This window comes from Arachis hypogaea, chromosome 19 (assembly GCF_003086295.3).
Source record: "Arachis hypogaea cultivar Tifrunner chromosome 19, arahy.Tifrunner.gnm2.J5K5, whole genome shotgun sequence".
Lineage (NCBI taxonomy): Eukaryota > Viridiplantae > Streptophyta > Magnoliopsida > Fabales > Fabaceae > Arachis > Arachis hypogaea.
In genome coordinates, this window is record NC_092054.1 from 53,314,162 (window position 1) to 53,327,982 (window position 13,821).

The 13,821-nt window shown below is 34.5% G+C and overlaps 1 protein-coding gene across 1 annotated transcript; it reads left to right on the forward strand.

Moving 5' to 3' along the window:
• The first annotated feature begins 6,081 nt into the window (after positions 1 to 6,081).
• On the forward strand, positions 6,082 to 9,506 carry LOC112779527 (uncharacterized). Its single transcript, XM_025823826.3, has 4 exons — positions 6,082 to 6,369; positions 6,467 to 6,676; positions 8,639 to 8,996; positions 9,103 to 9,506. The coding sequence occupies exons 1-4, from the start codon at positions 6,346 to 6,348 to the stop codon at positions 9,306 to 9,308; spliced, it is 798 nt and encodes a 265-aa protein (XP_025679611.1). The 5' UTR covers positions 6,082 to 6,345; the 3' UTR covers positions 9,309 to 9,506.
• The last annotated feature ends 4,315 nt before the right edge of the window (positions 9,507 to 13,821 follow it).

Genomic DNA, 13,821 nt, shown 5'->3' on the forward strand with positions numbered 1-13,821 from the left:
TACTAATAGCACATAACACACACACAGAGAATGCACAGAAGCATAGTCAGTCCATCCCTCAGGCTCTATAGGAACGAACTGCTCTGATACCATAATGTAACACCCTACCATACAGAGTCTTATGCTTAAGTCATAATTCAGAGATGGCAAGGTATTACGACCTCTAAAACAAAAATTTAGTACGTATAGTAGTATGAATAATTGATTATAACTAGGAGCCTTTGTAGAAAAAGGGGTAAACAAAAACCGTAACTCGAACGCGCAACACTCCGATCGATAACGTAACGAGCAAAGGATAAGCTAACGCAAGATCATATATATAAAGAGTGTCAAAAACGGGAATATCAAGACTCGAAATCCGGCTGCGAAGATAACCGGTCCGAGCATAATAATATATACATATAATAAAATAAGGAAACCCCAAAGGAAACCCAAAGGGACACAAATACATACAACCTATTCTCCAAAATCCCCTCTAGAAGGAGTCATCACAGTTTGTATTATTTAATGGAGATAAAAGTATCTAAACAAGATATATAAACCAAAACAGAGTCCCAAGAACAAAGGATCTTCGCTAATCCAGAAGTCTCCAGCATGCCTCAACGAGAAACCTCGCGTCCTGCATCTGAAAACCACAAAATCCGCATGGGTGAGAACCAGAGGTCCCCAGCACGGTAACAGCTTCCACATATATAATACATAATAATAGAGGAAAGCCAAAGGCAATTCTAGAACTTCCTCCAGATAATATCAAAGCTTATAAACAAGCTAAACCATATAAGGGTATCTGACTAAAGATTCTTCAGTCTAACTAATACTTCCCTTTCCAATTCCTTCAAACCTCCCAACCACCAGCAGGAGTATTTTATAGCAAACACAGTTATATCAGACAAAGAATATACAAATAGGAGCAGTTAAGACATTTAGACAATTAGCAAGTAATATGCAGTCAAATAGGCAATCTCAAACAATTCACATAGTATGCATATGATGAATGCCTGTCCCTAGTGGCTGATGATATCATCTGTCGGTTATAGAGCCAACCCGACAAGTCCTGGTAGCTAACCATTGGACTGTCCCTCTGTCGTGCATCCCCAACTCGAGTTATACTCATCATAAACTTGATCATAATCATGATCCATATCCATCACCCTCACTGGTGAATATTTATCCATCACCATCACTGGTGAATATTTATGGGGGCGAGCTCATCCGGGCCTTTCACAGTGCCCGGCCACACTTACGACATAGGGTCAAAAGAGCTTCGAGTCTCAACCTGGAGCACATGGTGGCTAGCCATTGCTACTACCCAGGGAAACCCTCATCTCCAATGGTGGAAGTGCAAACCTTCACAATTCAATCAACATCATATATGCATTTATACTTGGCCATAAACATGGCTCCGCCGTAACACGGCAATAATCTAGCCATCCGGCTCACGGTTAAATCCATAACCAGCCAATTCATTAACAATTACGGCCCTTCGGCCCATGGCACAACAAGCACTTCCACCGCCATTCTCCGCATCTCACATAATCATCTTTGATCCTCAATGATCATTCATTTTTTTCCCTTGCTTCACTCGCAAGTTACCACATTCACTAGCCCTTTTTCTCATGCTAGGCATATCATAATGATTTAAGACATAAGTGGTGAGATCGGAGGCTTAGAAGTATGAAATTTGGCTTTTAAAACTCAAAAATCAACTTTGGGATGAAAACAGGTCCACGCGTACGCGCACTCCACGCGCACGCGTGGATGGCGCTTTCTCGAAGAACGGCGCGTACGCACCAAGTGCGCCTATGCGCGAGGGGTCATTCTGCTAAAAATTTTCTAAGTTAAAAGCTGCAGAATTTACAGATTCAAACCCCAATCTTCCGACGGACATAACTTCCTCATTTTAAATCGTTTTTCACTCGTTCTTCGAACGGCATGGACATCCTGGATCCAATTTCATTTCTAAACAGATTTGGCACAAATCAGAGATCCGTAGTCCAAGTTATGTCCCGTCAAAGTATGCCCAAAAACCATGTTTTCATACAAAACCACAAGGTGCCATTTTCAAAACAAGCCACTTTCAACTCTTTTCAAAATCAATCAAACATGCCAATTTCAATCCTTCTCTTTGAAATCATTCAAAATGTACCAAAATCAACAACAAGCCATCCTCAACTCACACATTGACACTTTACCAAGGTTTCCAAAACCACATCCAACCATTTTAACACTTCTCAATCAAATGGCTAAAGGACAAACACAATATCATGTCATACATCCTTCCTCATCCCAATTTCCAATAATACCATTTCCAATTAACCATCATTATACATAATCAACATCATACTCACCATCAACATGGTACCACCCATCAATTCAACCTCAATCATCCATCAAGCATATATCACAACATGCATTTCTCATATTTCACACAATCAAGGCATCAATATTCATAATCACATATATGAACACATCATATATTTCAACCATTCAACAACACCAACAATTCAATGCCTATCTTAGGGCCTCTAGCCTAAGTATTTCCTACCACATTACATATTAGATACGGGAAACTAAAACCATACCTTAGCCGATTCCCCAAGCTCAACCGGAGCACTTCCAAACCACTTGTCCACAAGCTCTCAAGGTATCAACACCTCCAAGAACAGATTTTATCACACAAAACCCTCTTCCAAGCTTTCCAAAATCACCAATCAAGCTCCAATATTCACATATACACAACCTAAGCCACAATCATCATACCCATACACAACATCTCAAAACCCAAACATCATAGAACAACAAAATCACACTAGGGTTGAGAATCTTACCACACCCAAGGTCCAAGGAGACAACATTAACCTTCTCCTTCAAGAGAGTTGGGTCCTATAACATCAAAGAACCCAAAATCTCAACATTTTACCCATGAAACTCGAAAATAAGGGCTGGAATTTCGAACAGAAACACGTGGCTTACCTCAAGATTAGTTGTATGGGTTTTGTAGAGCTCTCCGCGGTGAACGCGTGGCCGCAAACGGAGCGGCAATCGGAGCTCTAGATCAAAAGTTATGGTGGTTTGAAGATCAAGTGAGAGAAAGAACTTGAGAGAGTGTTCTTCCTCCCCTCTCTTCAATTTCAGCGTGTTTGAGTGTGTTGTGAGGAGAGAGAGTGCTGAAAACTAGGGTTTTGGTTTAGTTATGTTGGGCCAAGGGCCCACTTTGGGTCCGGTTGGCCCGGTTTGGCCCGTTCGGTCCAATCTTGGTCCGAATTCTATAAAATTGGTACCGAAATTCTCGTCTCAATTTCCTCTATCATATTAAGCCATAAAAATATCATTTTTGGCTTTCTAGAATAAATTCTCATATATGGGTTAATTAGCCGTTAATTAACCGGGTCTTACATTTTTCGCATACGTGAACTTTTGCATATTGTTGTTTATCGCGTGCATAGCCATCCATCATGTATACAAAATCTCCCTTATTGGCTTGCATTCATAATTTATTCTCTCACATACGTCACCCTTTCTATGCATGTAATCCTTGTCACGCAAACTTTTATCACGCATGCGAAAACATTTCTATCACCGTAACTTTTTGTAACTTTCTTTTCAACCTCCAAATATCAGAAATTCATATTTTTTTTACAACATATTACAAAAGAATTTAATAATTTTTCTAATTTACAATGATAGTAGCTAATAACTTTAAGATAGATTATTATATAATATATCTATATTTTTCTTGACTTTTGATATATTCTTTTCATTTTTCTTCTAATGGTTTATTACTGATACACTAAATTTTTATAAATTTTCGTATACATACATATACATATAAACTAACAAAAACTTACATTGTTTGATCAAAAGGTTTATACAATTAGTTATGATTGGAGTTTTTTTTTTTAATCAAAAGTTGTAATAATTTGGTTCATCCAATAAAAGATGTCTATTTTGTATTTTAAATTTTATCAACATGACTTTTTTAGACTTTTGGTGAATGTTTCAAATTGTATGGTCCCACCAAATTAACCTATTTCCATAAATAAAGTATGTTGGATAGCCATTCATCCCTTTTATACGCGGATGTTTTTCGCATACCTGAACTATATATAGAATCTTCCTAATTGGGTTGTCTTCATAATTTATTTTCTCGCACACGCTGCCCTTTTCATACATGTAGGATTTGCTATGCAAACTTCTATCACACATGCAGAAACATATTCATCACCAGAATTCTTATAACTTCCCTTCCAACTTTCTAATATGAGAAATTCATATATTTTCTATAACATATTGAAAAAGAATTTAATAATTTCTTTATTTATAATAATTGTAGCTAGTAACTTTAAGAAAAATTATTATTTAATATATCTATATTATTTTTATATTTTAATATATTCTTTTTATTTTTCTTCTAATTATTATTAAAACACTAAATTTTTATCAAAGATATACATATAAACTAACAAAAATTAAAATAGTTTGATCAAAAGTTTTATACAATTGATTATAACTAAGTTCTTTATATAATTAAGGATATTGTCTATTTTGTATTTTCAGTTTTGTCAACATGATTGTTTTTAGATTTTAGGTGAATATTTTAAATGATATGATCATACCAAATTAACCTATTTCTATAAATGTAGAGTATCGGATAGCCAACTATCTTTTATGTACGTGAATATTTTTCACGTACGTAGATTTTTTCTCGTTTTTTGTTTCGTACGTAGCTATCCAGTGCATATACAAGATCTCTCTAATTGGCTTACCTTCGTAATTTACTCTTTTGCATGCGGTACTTTTTTTTGTATATAGAATTTCGCTATGCAAACTTCTATCACGCATGCAAAAGACATCTTTATTGCTAGAATGTCGGTAACTTTTCTTCCAACCTTCTAATATAAAAAATTCATAAATATTTTTTTACAAAATTTTAGAAAAAAAACTTAATAATTCTTTTAATTTATAATAATAATAGCTAGTAACTTTAAAAAAAGTTATTATTTAATATATTTATATTATTCTCACCAATAATATTAGAAAAACAAAATAAAACCACTCAAATTTGCGTTATTTTATATTTATTTATTACTTGATGCATTAAATAAATCAAAAAGAATAAATTTAATAATTTTTGGCTAATATTATTTAATTACCAAACATTTTCGTTCTTTTTATCTTTTAATATGTTCTTAACAAAATATATCTTATCTTAACAAAATAATTCTACTTAACAAATATATCTTATCTTGATCTTAATAACGTATAAGTTGATAAGGATGTCCTTAAATAAGTCAACATCGGTAATTAATGCTTATCTAATTATAACTATTGGATTTAGATTCTCTAAAGTTTGAATTTTATTTTAAAGAATAAAGTGTGATTTTTTATTATTGATTTCATAAGTAGGACCAATAATAAATATGAAAGAGAAACTATTCAATAATAGAAGATTATATTTTATTCTCTAAAGTAAAATTCAAATCCAAATCCATAACAATTAATATAAGGGTATTATTAGTAATAAAAAATCTGATTAATTGTATCTTGATCATAGTATATTATGTATTATATACTTGGAATGAGGAGTTATTATCTTAGCCTTCATATATCTAACTAATGAGTGACTGTGGTTAAAACTTAAAAGAAATCAAAACTAATTAAAAATTAGTTTTTTTTTAATCAATAGTCAATGTACGTTTCTTTTCAATAGAAAATTATTGTTGTTGAAAAAAAAAATTCCCGACAAATTGTTTTTTTAACCAATAAGTTAAAACAATTATGTATCAGCTCTAAAAAATAATTCAACAAAATAATAAAAGAATAAGTATTAAGAAAGAAAAAATATAAAAAGATTATTAATGTTAAAAATGTAATAAACCTTAGAAAAGGTTTAATTTTTTCTTTCTATTAATATTATTAAATATAATTTTTTTATTATTTAACAAATTTTTTTTCTGTTAGTTTTCTTTAAGAAATATAAAATGAGAAATCGTATTTTTCGTTACCATTCAGAAAAAAAAAAAGATATCGAGAAGATTCTTTTCCGAGAAAGTCAAGTAGCTAGGTGGGGAACGGGGAAAAGAAAGAGGGAGAATTTGACGATGGTCACACTTCACACTTGTTATGTGTGTGTTTTGATTTTTGAAAAATGAAAATTGGAAGAGCAAGAGCAAAAACAATAGAGAAATGAAACGGCAGCGTAGTAGCTAGTACTTCCTAGTTCCTAGCTTAATAAACCCACTAAACTCGTCACTCCTCATCACTTCGTAACAAACTATCACGTTTCTTCTTCAAACGCCATCTTCTATTTGCACCCTCAATTCCTTCCATTGCTTCCCTAAGCGCATGGCTCCAAGGCGATCCAACAAGGTGCGCACGTGTACCTTCCATGCTCACTTCCATTCCCTCACTCGTTTCACTTCAATCTTGTTTCTGTTTTTGAATTGATGATGCATTTTTTTTGTAGAAGCGAGAGACGCGAATGGACGCAGCCATTGACGCCATGGCAGTGATGGGATTCGAATCAAAGCTCGTCAGATCAACCGTCAACCACCTCATCAAGAATGTTTATGGCTCCGATGGATGGCTCTTCATTGAAGCCGACGGTTACAAAGAGCTCATTGAATGCCTGATTTCTGATCAGGAACAACAACAACCGCCAAACGCTTTATCAGAGGTACATTCATTCTCTTTTGTTGATTCGGCATTGTGGTTTTATTCTTTGATTTCTAACAAGTCTTTGTTTTGTTTGAATTTGTTTGACCTTTGTTGTTTATACCCTATGGAGTTCGATTGGAGATGATTTTGAAAAAAAATGTAGCTGATTCCGCCGCTAAATTTGCGGTTATAGGCCGCAATTTGAAACATTTTCTTGTTTTACACTGCTGGAATGGAAGAAGTAATCCTCTTTAATCTTCTTTTTTTTTAAAAAAAAAAAATTACTAGTGCCATGCACAATATTTAGTCAATTTTATGGTATCATGTATCATAATTGGATTGGATTTTAACAACTATAATTCACAAAGAAATATAATTTAATTTCGTGTGGTGGCTAAAACCTTTAGCTGAGTTTGGTGTTTTAATTTGTTAGAATACAAGGTAAGCATTTCTTCTATTCTTACACAAGAGAATGCTAGAACTTCCAAAATAACCTACTCATTTTACCATAGTTAACTCTGTGCTCTCTTTTATGTCATTTCCTTTTTTCTTTTCTTCTTTTTTCTCAGTGTTGATTTTTTTAATGTATCCATCTAAGCTGTATGTGATGATTCAATGGTTCTTTCCTTTTGTTGTTTGATTTAATTGTATTCATGTTCATTTGTGAATAATTGTGATTTATCCACGTGTTACTTATGTAGAGTGAGAGTCAGAGAGTACACTCTGAATTTTGCCACTTGCAATAAAAAGAACTGAGCTAGTGTTTTATCAAGTACTAGCATCCTTGTCGCAGAAAATATAAGAAAACTTGTTCTCTTGGGAGTTTCAATGGTCACAACAACTTCAGTTGTATCTTCAGTTCAGCCTTGAGATTTTCTATCTAGAAACAATATATATATATATATATATATATATATATATATAACGGTCGGTTTCATGCATTGGTTCCTGTCATTATTAACAAAACTCTGCCTGTGCAGGAAAGCTACATTTTTTTTTTACCCTTATGGATGAAAATGATATGTTTCTCCATTCTGTTACTGTTGTATCATTTGTATTTCTGCCCTGCTTCCTTTATCCGACCAAACCTACAAGGTGGGACTTTAGGACCAAAGTTTTACCTAATAGCCTAATGGAAAGAGAAGGGAAGTGGGTAGAGAATATGCCTTAAGGATAATTTTCTAAAGAAATTGAATCACAGATCTTCACAAATTCCGGCCTGCAAGGTATTCTAGTAATTTGACAGCAATGGTTGGTCTAGGCATTATTCGTAAATTTGTGATCCTTCTTAATCATCAGATAAAGAGCTCTACCTAACTCCATTTTCTGCGTTTTCACTTGGCATGAACTGATGGTAACTTAAAGTTCAAAAATTAATTATCATCTTGTTTTTTATGGATATTTAACTACAGCTGTTATATCTCTACCAAGGATCTTTGTCTTACACTTAATTAATCCATGTTTCTTGCTGAATTAATTTTTTGTTTGATGATTTTTTTTGACCGAGTATATTAAAAAGGAGTTATTTTGTGCAATCAATTTTTTATAGTTCTTACAAGATTTCTTTTATGTTATTTACCTACCCAATGGGAACAACTATAGTGTGGATGTTCAACACTTTGGCAAAGTCCATTGCTTATACAGTGTAAACTTAATTCTTCTGCGGATCCTTCTTTATAGTCCTGATCTTAGTTGAACAATATTCTTTCCTTTATTAACTTTTTTCAGTCTAATAGCTCCTTAGTGGCAGATCGTGTTAAGTTTTGTTAGATTCATATAGTAGATTAACCATGTTTGATGGGCTATATGTTTTCCTTTCCTTTTCTTTTTCTACTAATTCAATGAAATTTCTTTTAATTTTGGGAACTGGGGCTGCTGTTAGCTTGAAATTCAGTACTGGTTCATTGACCTTGTGGCTAGTTATTCTAATAACATTATTATTAAGACTGTCTTCTGTGATCTTGTATTGTTTTATGTGAAGGACAAAGAGGAGAACCGAGAAGATGGCCACAGTGAGGCATCTCCTTCTGCTTGCTCAAACAGAACCCCCTTTCAACCTTGCTCTAACACTGAAAATACTGATGGTGCATTAACAATTAATCAGACCATTGACACTGTATCAGCATCCAGTCAAACAAATAATCAACCTTCCTTCAAGGCTGTAGACTCTGCATCAGCAACCGGTGAAACTCATGATCAACTTCCCATTGTCGAGTCTGCTGAAACTCCACCTGCTGTTAATCATCTTCCTATCGTAGATTCTGTTGAAACTCCAGCTAGCATCAATCAACTTCCCATTGTCAAGGCTGAAGATGCGGTGCCGGAAGAGAATAAATCTAGTAACCAACTCTCTTTTGTCTTCATTGTGTCATTTTACTTGGTTTTGAAGCAAAGGCTGAATGTGTGATTGTTGTTTTGATTATGTTGTTTGCTACTGTGTTGCAGATTTTAGGCTTGCATATTCTCCTCCTCTTAAGATTGAGGTATCACCACCTACGGAGAATTTTGGTTGTAGAAAGCGTAAACCGTGCTATGGCTGGATTTCTGATGATGATGATGATGAAGAAGAAGAGGAGAAGAAGCTAATAGAACTGCCTCCAGCTTCAATGTCTAAAGTTAGAACTATGCTGGTAAATGAAAGGGTCAATTAATGCAAACAAGGTTAGGGTAGTGGATTTTGTAAATGCTGTTCATAGTATGCACATAAGTCTCTAACCTGGTGTATAATTAATACTTGAGTAATCAGCTTGTGCTCGTTAGAAGATCTTAAGAATGATTAATACTTATCGTCGATTGTTAAATATACAATAATATCTTATGTCTAGTACCATGCCAAGTGTTTTTTCTTACATTATTTATTCCTACTTGTTATTATATGTTTCAGAGTAAATCACTATTTCGGATCATCAAAGATTTACGAGCTTATATAAATAACCAAAAGTTAAACTAATGTAATACCCGAAAAATAAAAGCCATTTGATAAAATTTGAAAAAACATTAACTACATAGTTAATTCTGTTAAAAATATCATGCATGTATTTTCCCTTTTTTCTTCTTTCTTTTGTAAATTAAAATCTCCTAATTTGCCCTCTCCTTCCTTATTCCGAAATCCGATTTTTTTTTGTTCCCTTTCTCCATATGGGTGTGATGTTGGTGAAACACAGGTGAATGACCCAATGGTGGTGTATTACTAGGTTAGGGGCCGAAATCGCTGAGTTTGTGATTTCGAGGAAAAAGAAGGGCAAGGCTGGAAAACATGAGAGAAAGACAGGGGTACTTTCATCCAATCAACTCAAGAAACTTTGGGGACACAATGTCAATGAGGGTGATTTCCCTCGCCCCTGAATGCATGTTGAGCAAGCGTGGGGTGGGAAAGGGGTGCCGTTTAATTGAGAACATGTCTCTTAAAAAGTTTTAGGGAGCGCCCTTTTAAAAGTGATTTTTCATACGCCTCCAGCACTCTGACGTAAAAAGAAACGATTTTAATGTTGTAAAATAAATAAAGAAGAGATAATAAAATAAAGTATAAATAAAAAAATATTACTATAAATATTTATCAATATTATTATATTATTATAAAGATAATATATTAATATTATATTAGTAATATGTGAAGAGAGAAAGTAAAATTGCTTTATATTGTAGTGCATATAAGAAAGAGAGAGAGAGAAAAAGTATTTGTTTTTATTATTGCTGTGTGTAATTATCAGAGGCTTAAGTCTCTATTTATATATGTATATGAGGTAGCTTTTTCAACTTCGTATTAAATGTAGTCATCCTTGAAAAACTATATATCATAAAAAATGAGCATCCACGTAAGGTGTGATAAAGTATCCTTTTCATAACACCTCCCTTGGATGACTATTTAGAATTATGCCACGTTAAAACCTTACTAAAGAAAAATCCAATGGGAAAAAATCTTAGTGAAGGAAAAAGAGTACAATATCCTTTGTGACGGGGACTGTCTCATTAAAAACCTTGCCAAGAAAAACCCAATGGAAAAAAAACTTGACCAAGAAAAAAAGAGTACAGTTTCCCCCTCTTGTCGACATCATTTAATATCTCGAAATCGGTGCATCCCAATCTCATGCACCAATCTTTCAAAGGAGGATTTTGGGAGTGATTTTGTAAATAAATCTGCCAGATTGTCACTTGAGCAGATCTGTTGGACATCAATTGTCCCCTGATTTTGAAGATCATGAGTGAAGAAGAATTTGGGAAAAATATGCTTTGTTCTATCACCTTTGATGTATCCACCCTTAAGTTGAGCAATGCATGCTGTATTATCTTCAAACAGGACAGTTGGAGCTATCTTATGATCAATCAGTCCACATGATGACAGGATATATTGGATCAAACTCTTGAACCAAAAACACTCGCGACTAGCTTCATGTATCGCTAGTATTTCGGCATGATTAGAGGATGTTGTAGCAATCGTCTGTTTCGTGGACCTCCATGATATAACTGTTCCACCATATGTGAACAGGTATCCTGTTTGAGATCTCCCTTTATGTGGATCAGATAAGTATCCAGCATCTGCATAGTCAACTAGTTGTGACTTGGATCCATAGGGATAAAACAATCCCATATCAACAGTTCCACGAAGATATCGAAAGATTTGCTTGATTCCACTCCAATATCTTCTAGTTAGAGAGGAACTCTACCTTGCTAGTAAATTCACCGCAAATGATATGTCAGGTCGCGTATTATTAGCAAGATACATTAGTGCTCCAATGGTACTAAGATATGGTACTTCAGGACCAAGGATATCTTCATTCTCTTTTTTAGGACGGAATTGATCATTCTCCACATCCAAAGATCTTACGATCATTGGGATACTCAAAGGATGTGACTTATCCATATAAAATCTTTTCAAAATTTTCTCTGTGTATGTTGTTTGATGAATAAAGATCCCATTTTTTATATGTTCGATCTGCAGGCCGAGACAAAATTTAGTCCTTCCAAGATCTTTCATCTCAAACTCTTCATTTAGAGTTTTTATAATTGTTGGAATCTCTTCAGGAGTTTCAATGATATTTAAATCATCAACGTACAGAGCAATTATAATGAACCCAGATGCAGATTTCTTTATGAAAACACATGGACAGATATCATCATTCTTGAATCCATTTTTGGCCAGATACTCAGTAAGACGATTATACCACATTCGTCCAGATTGCTTTAGATCATATAAAGATCTTTGCAATTTGACTGAGTATAACCCTTGTGAATATTCATTGGATGGTTTAGATATCTTTAGCCCTTCAGGGACTTTCATATAGATATCCCGATCTAATGAGCCGTATAAATAGGCTATTACCACATCCATTAAATGCATATGCACCTTATGATATGCAGATAAACTGACCAAATAACGCAATGTCATCGCATCCACTACAGGGAAATACGTTTCTTCATAATCTATATCGGGTCTATGTGAAAAACCTTGTGCTACAAGTCGAGCTTTGTAGCGCACAACTTCATTTTTCTCATTTCGTTTTCTCACAAATACCCATCGGTATCCAACAGCTTTTACATCTTCAGGTGTATGGACTACAGGTCCAAAAACTTCACGTTTTGTAAGTGAGTCTAATTTAGCCTTCATGGCTTCTTCCCATTTTTGTCAATCATTTCTTTGTCGACATTCTTCGACTGATCTTGGCCCAAGATCCTTACTTTCATGCATGATATTCAATGCCACATTATATGCAAATATTTCATTGATAATTGTCTTATTTCGATCCTATTTCTCTCATGTAAAGACATAATTTATCGAGATCTCGTCATTTTCACAATTTTCAGGTACATGAACGTCTTCTGGCGTTAAAATTATATCATAATTTTGGACAACTGCAGGTGTCTTTACTATGTCTTTTTCAACAGGAATAGTATTTACCTCTTTTCTTTTTCGAGAATTTTTGTCTTTGGAACTGACAAGCCTGCCACGCTTCTGGCGTGAATTTGCTTCAGTGGCTATTTGTCCGACTGGGACATCAATTCGAATTGGGGCATTTTCCGCTAGTATATAAGATTTGGTTATCCTCTTTGTATCGAAAAATGCATCAAGTAATTCATTTGTTATTCTTTGCAAATGTATAATATTTTGAACTTCTAGTTCACATTGCCCTGATCGAGGATCTAAATGCATTAACGATGATGCATTCCAATTAAGTTCCTTTTCAGGAAGCTTATTCTCTCCCTCTAATGTTGGAAATTTTGATTCATCAAAATGACAATTTGCAAATCGGGCTTTAAATACATCTTTCGTTTGTATCTCAAGATACTTCACTATAGAGGGAGAATCATATCCAACATATATTCCCAATTTTCTTTGGGGTCCCATTTTGGTGCAATTAGGTGGTACAATAGGAACATATATCGCACACCCGAATATTCTTAAATGGAAACATTTGACTGCTGGCCAAGCTAATTGCATAGGAGAGAACTGATGGTAACTCGTTAGCTTCAAACGAATAAGTGCTGCGGCATGTAAAATAGCATACCCCCAAACCGAGGTTGGGAGATTTGTTCTCATAAGCAAGGGTCTCGCAATTAATTGGAGGCGTTTAATAAGTGATTCTGCTAACTCATTTTGTGTGTGAACATGAGCTACTGGATGTTCAACACTTATTCCATTAGCCATACAATAAGCATCAAATGCTTGGGAAGTAACTTCACCCGCATTATCAAGACGAATTGCTTTGAATGGATTTTCTGGAAATTGTGCTTTTAATCGAATAATTTGAGCCAGTAATCTCACAAACTCCAGGTTGCGAGAAGACAATAAGCACACATGTGACCATCTCGAAGATGCATTTATCAGGACCATAAAATATCTAAAAGATCCACATGGTGGATGAATAGGTCCACATATATCACTTTGAATCCTTTCTAGGAATTCAGGTGACTCAAGTCCAATCTTACTGGTGATGGCCTTAAAATTAACTTTCCCTGAGAACATACAGCATAACAAAATTCACTAGATTTAAGAATCTTCTGGTTCTTTAGTGAATGTCCATGGGAGTTTTCAATAATTCTCCGTATCATGGTTGTTCCCGGATGACCCAATCGGACGTGCCAAGTTATGAATTCATTTGGGCTAGTAAACTTCTGGTTTACAGTGGCATGTGATTCAATTGCACTAATCTTGGTATAATATAACCC

Coding starts and splice junctions, on each gene's coding strand:
- LOC112779527 (XM_025823826.3), top strand. CDS start 6,346: ATGGCTCCAAGGCGATCCAACAAG. Junction 6,370..6,466: donor CTCCAAGGCGATCCAACAAG/GTGCGCACGTGT, acceptor TTTTTTTTGTAG/AAGCGAGAGACGCGAATGGA. Junction 6,677..8,638: donor CGCCAAACGCTTTATCAGAG/GTACATTCATTC, acceptor TTTTATGTGAAG/GACAAAGAGGAGAACCGAGA.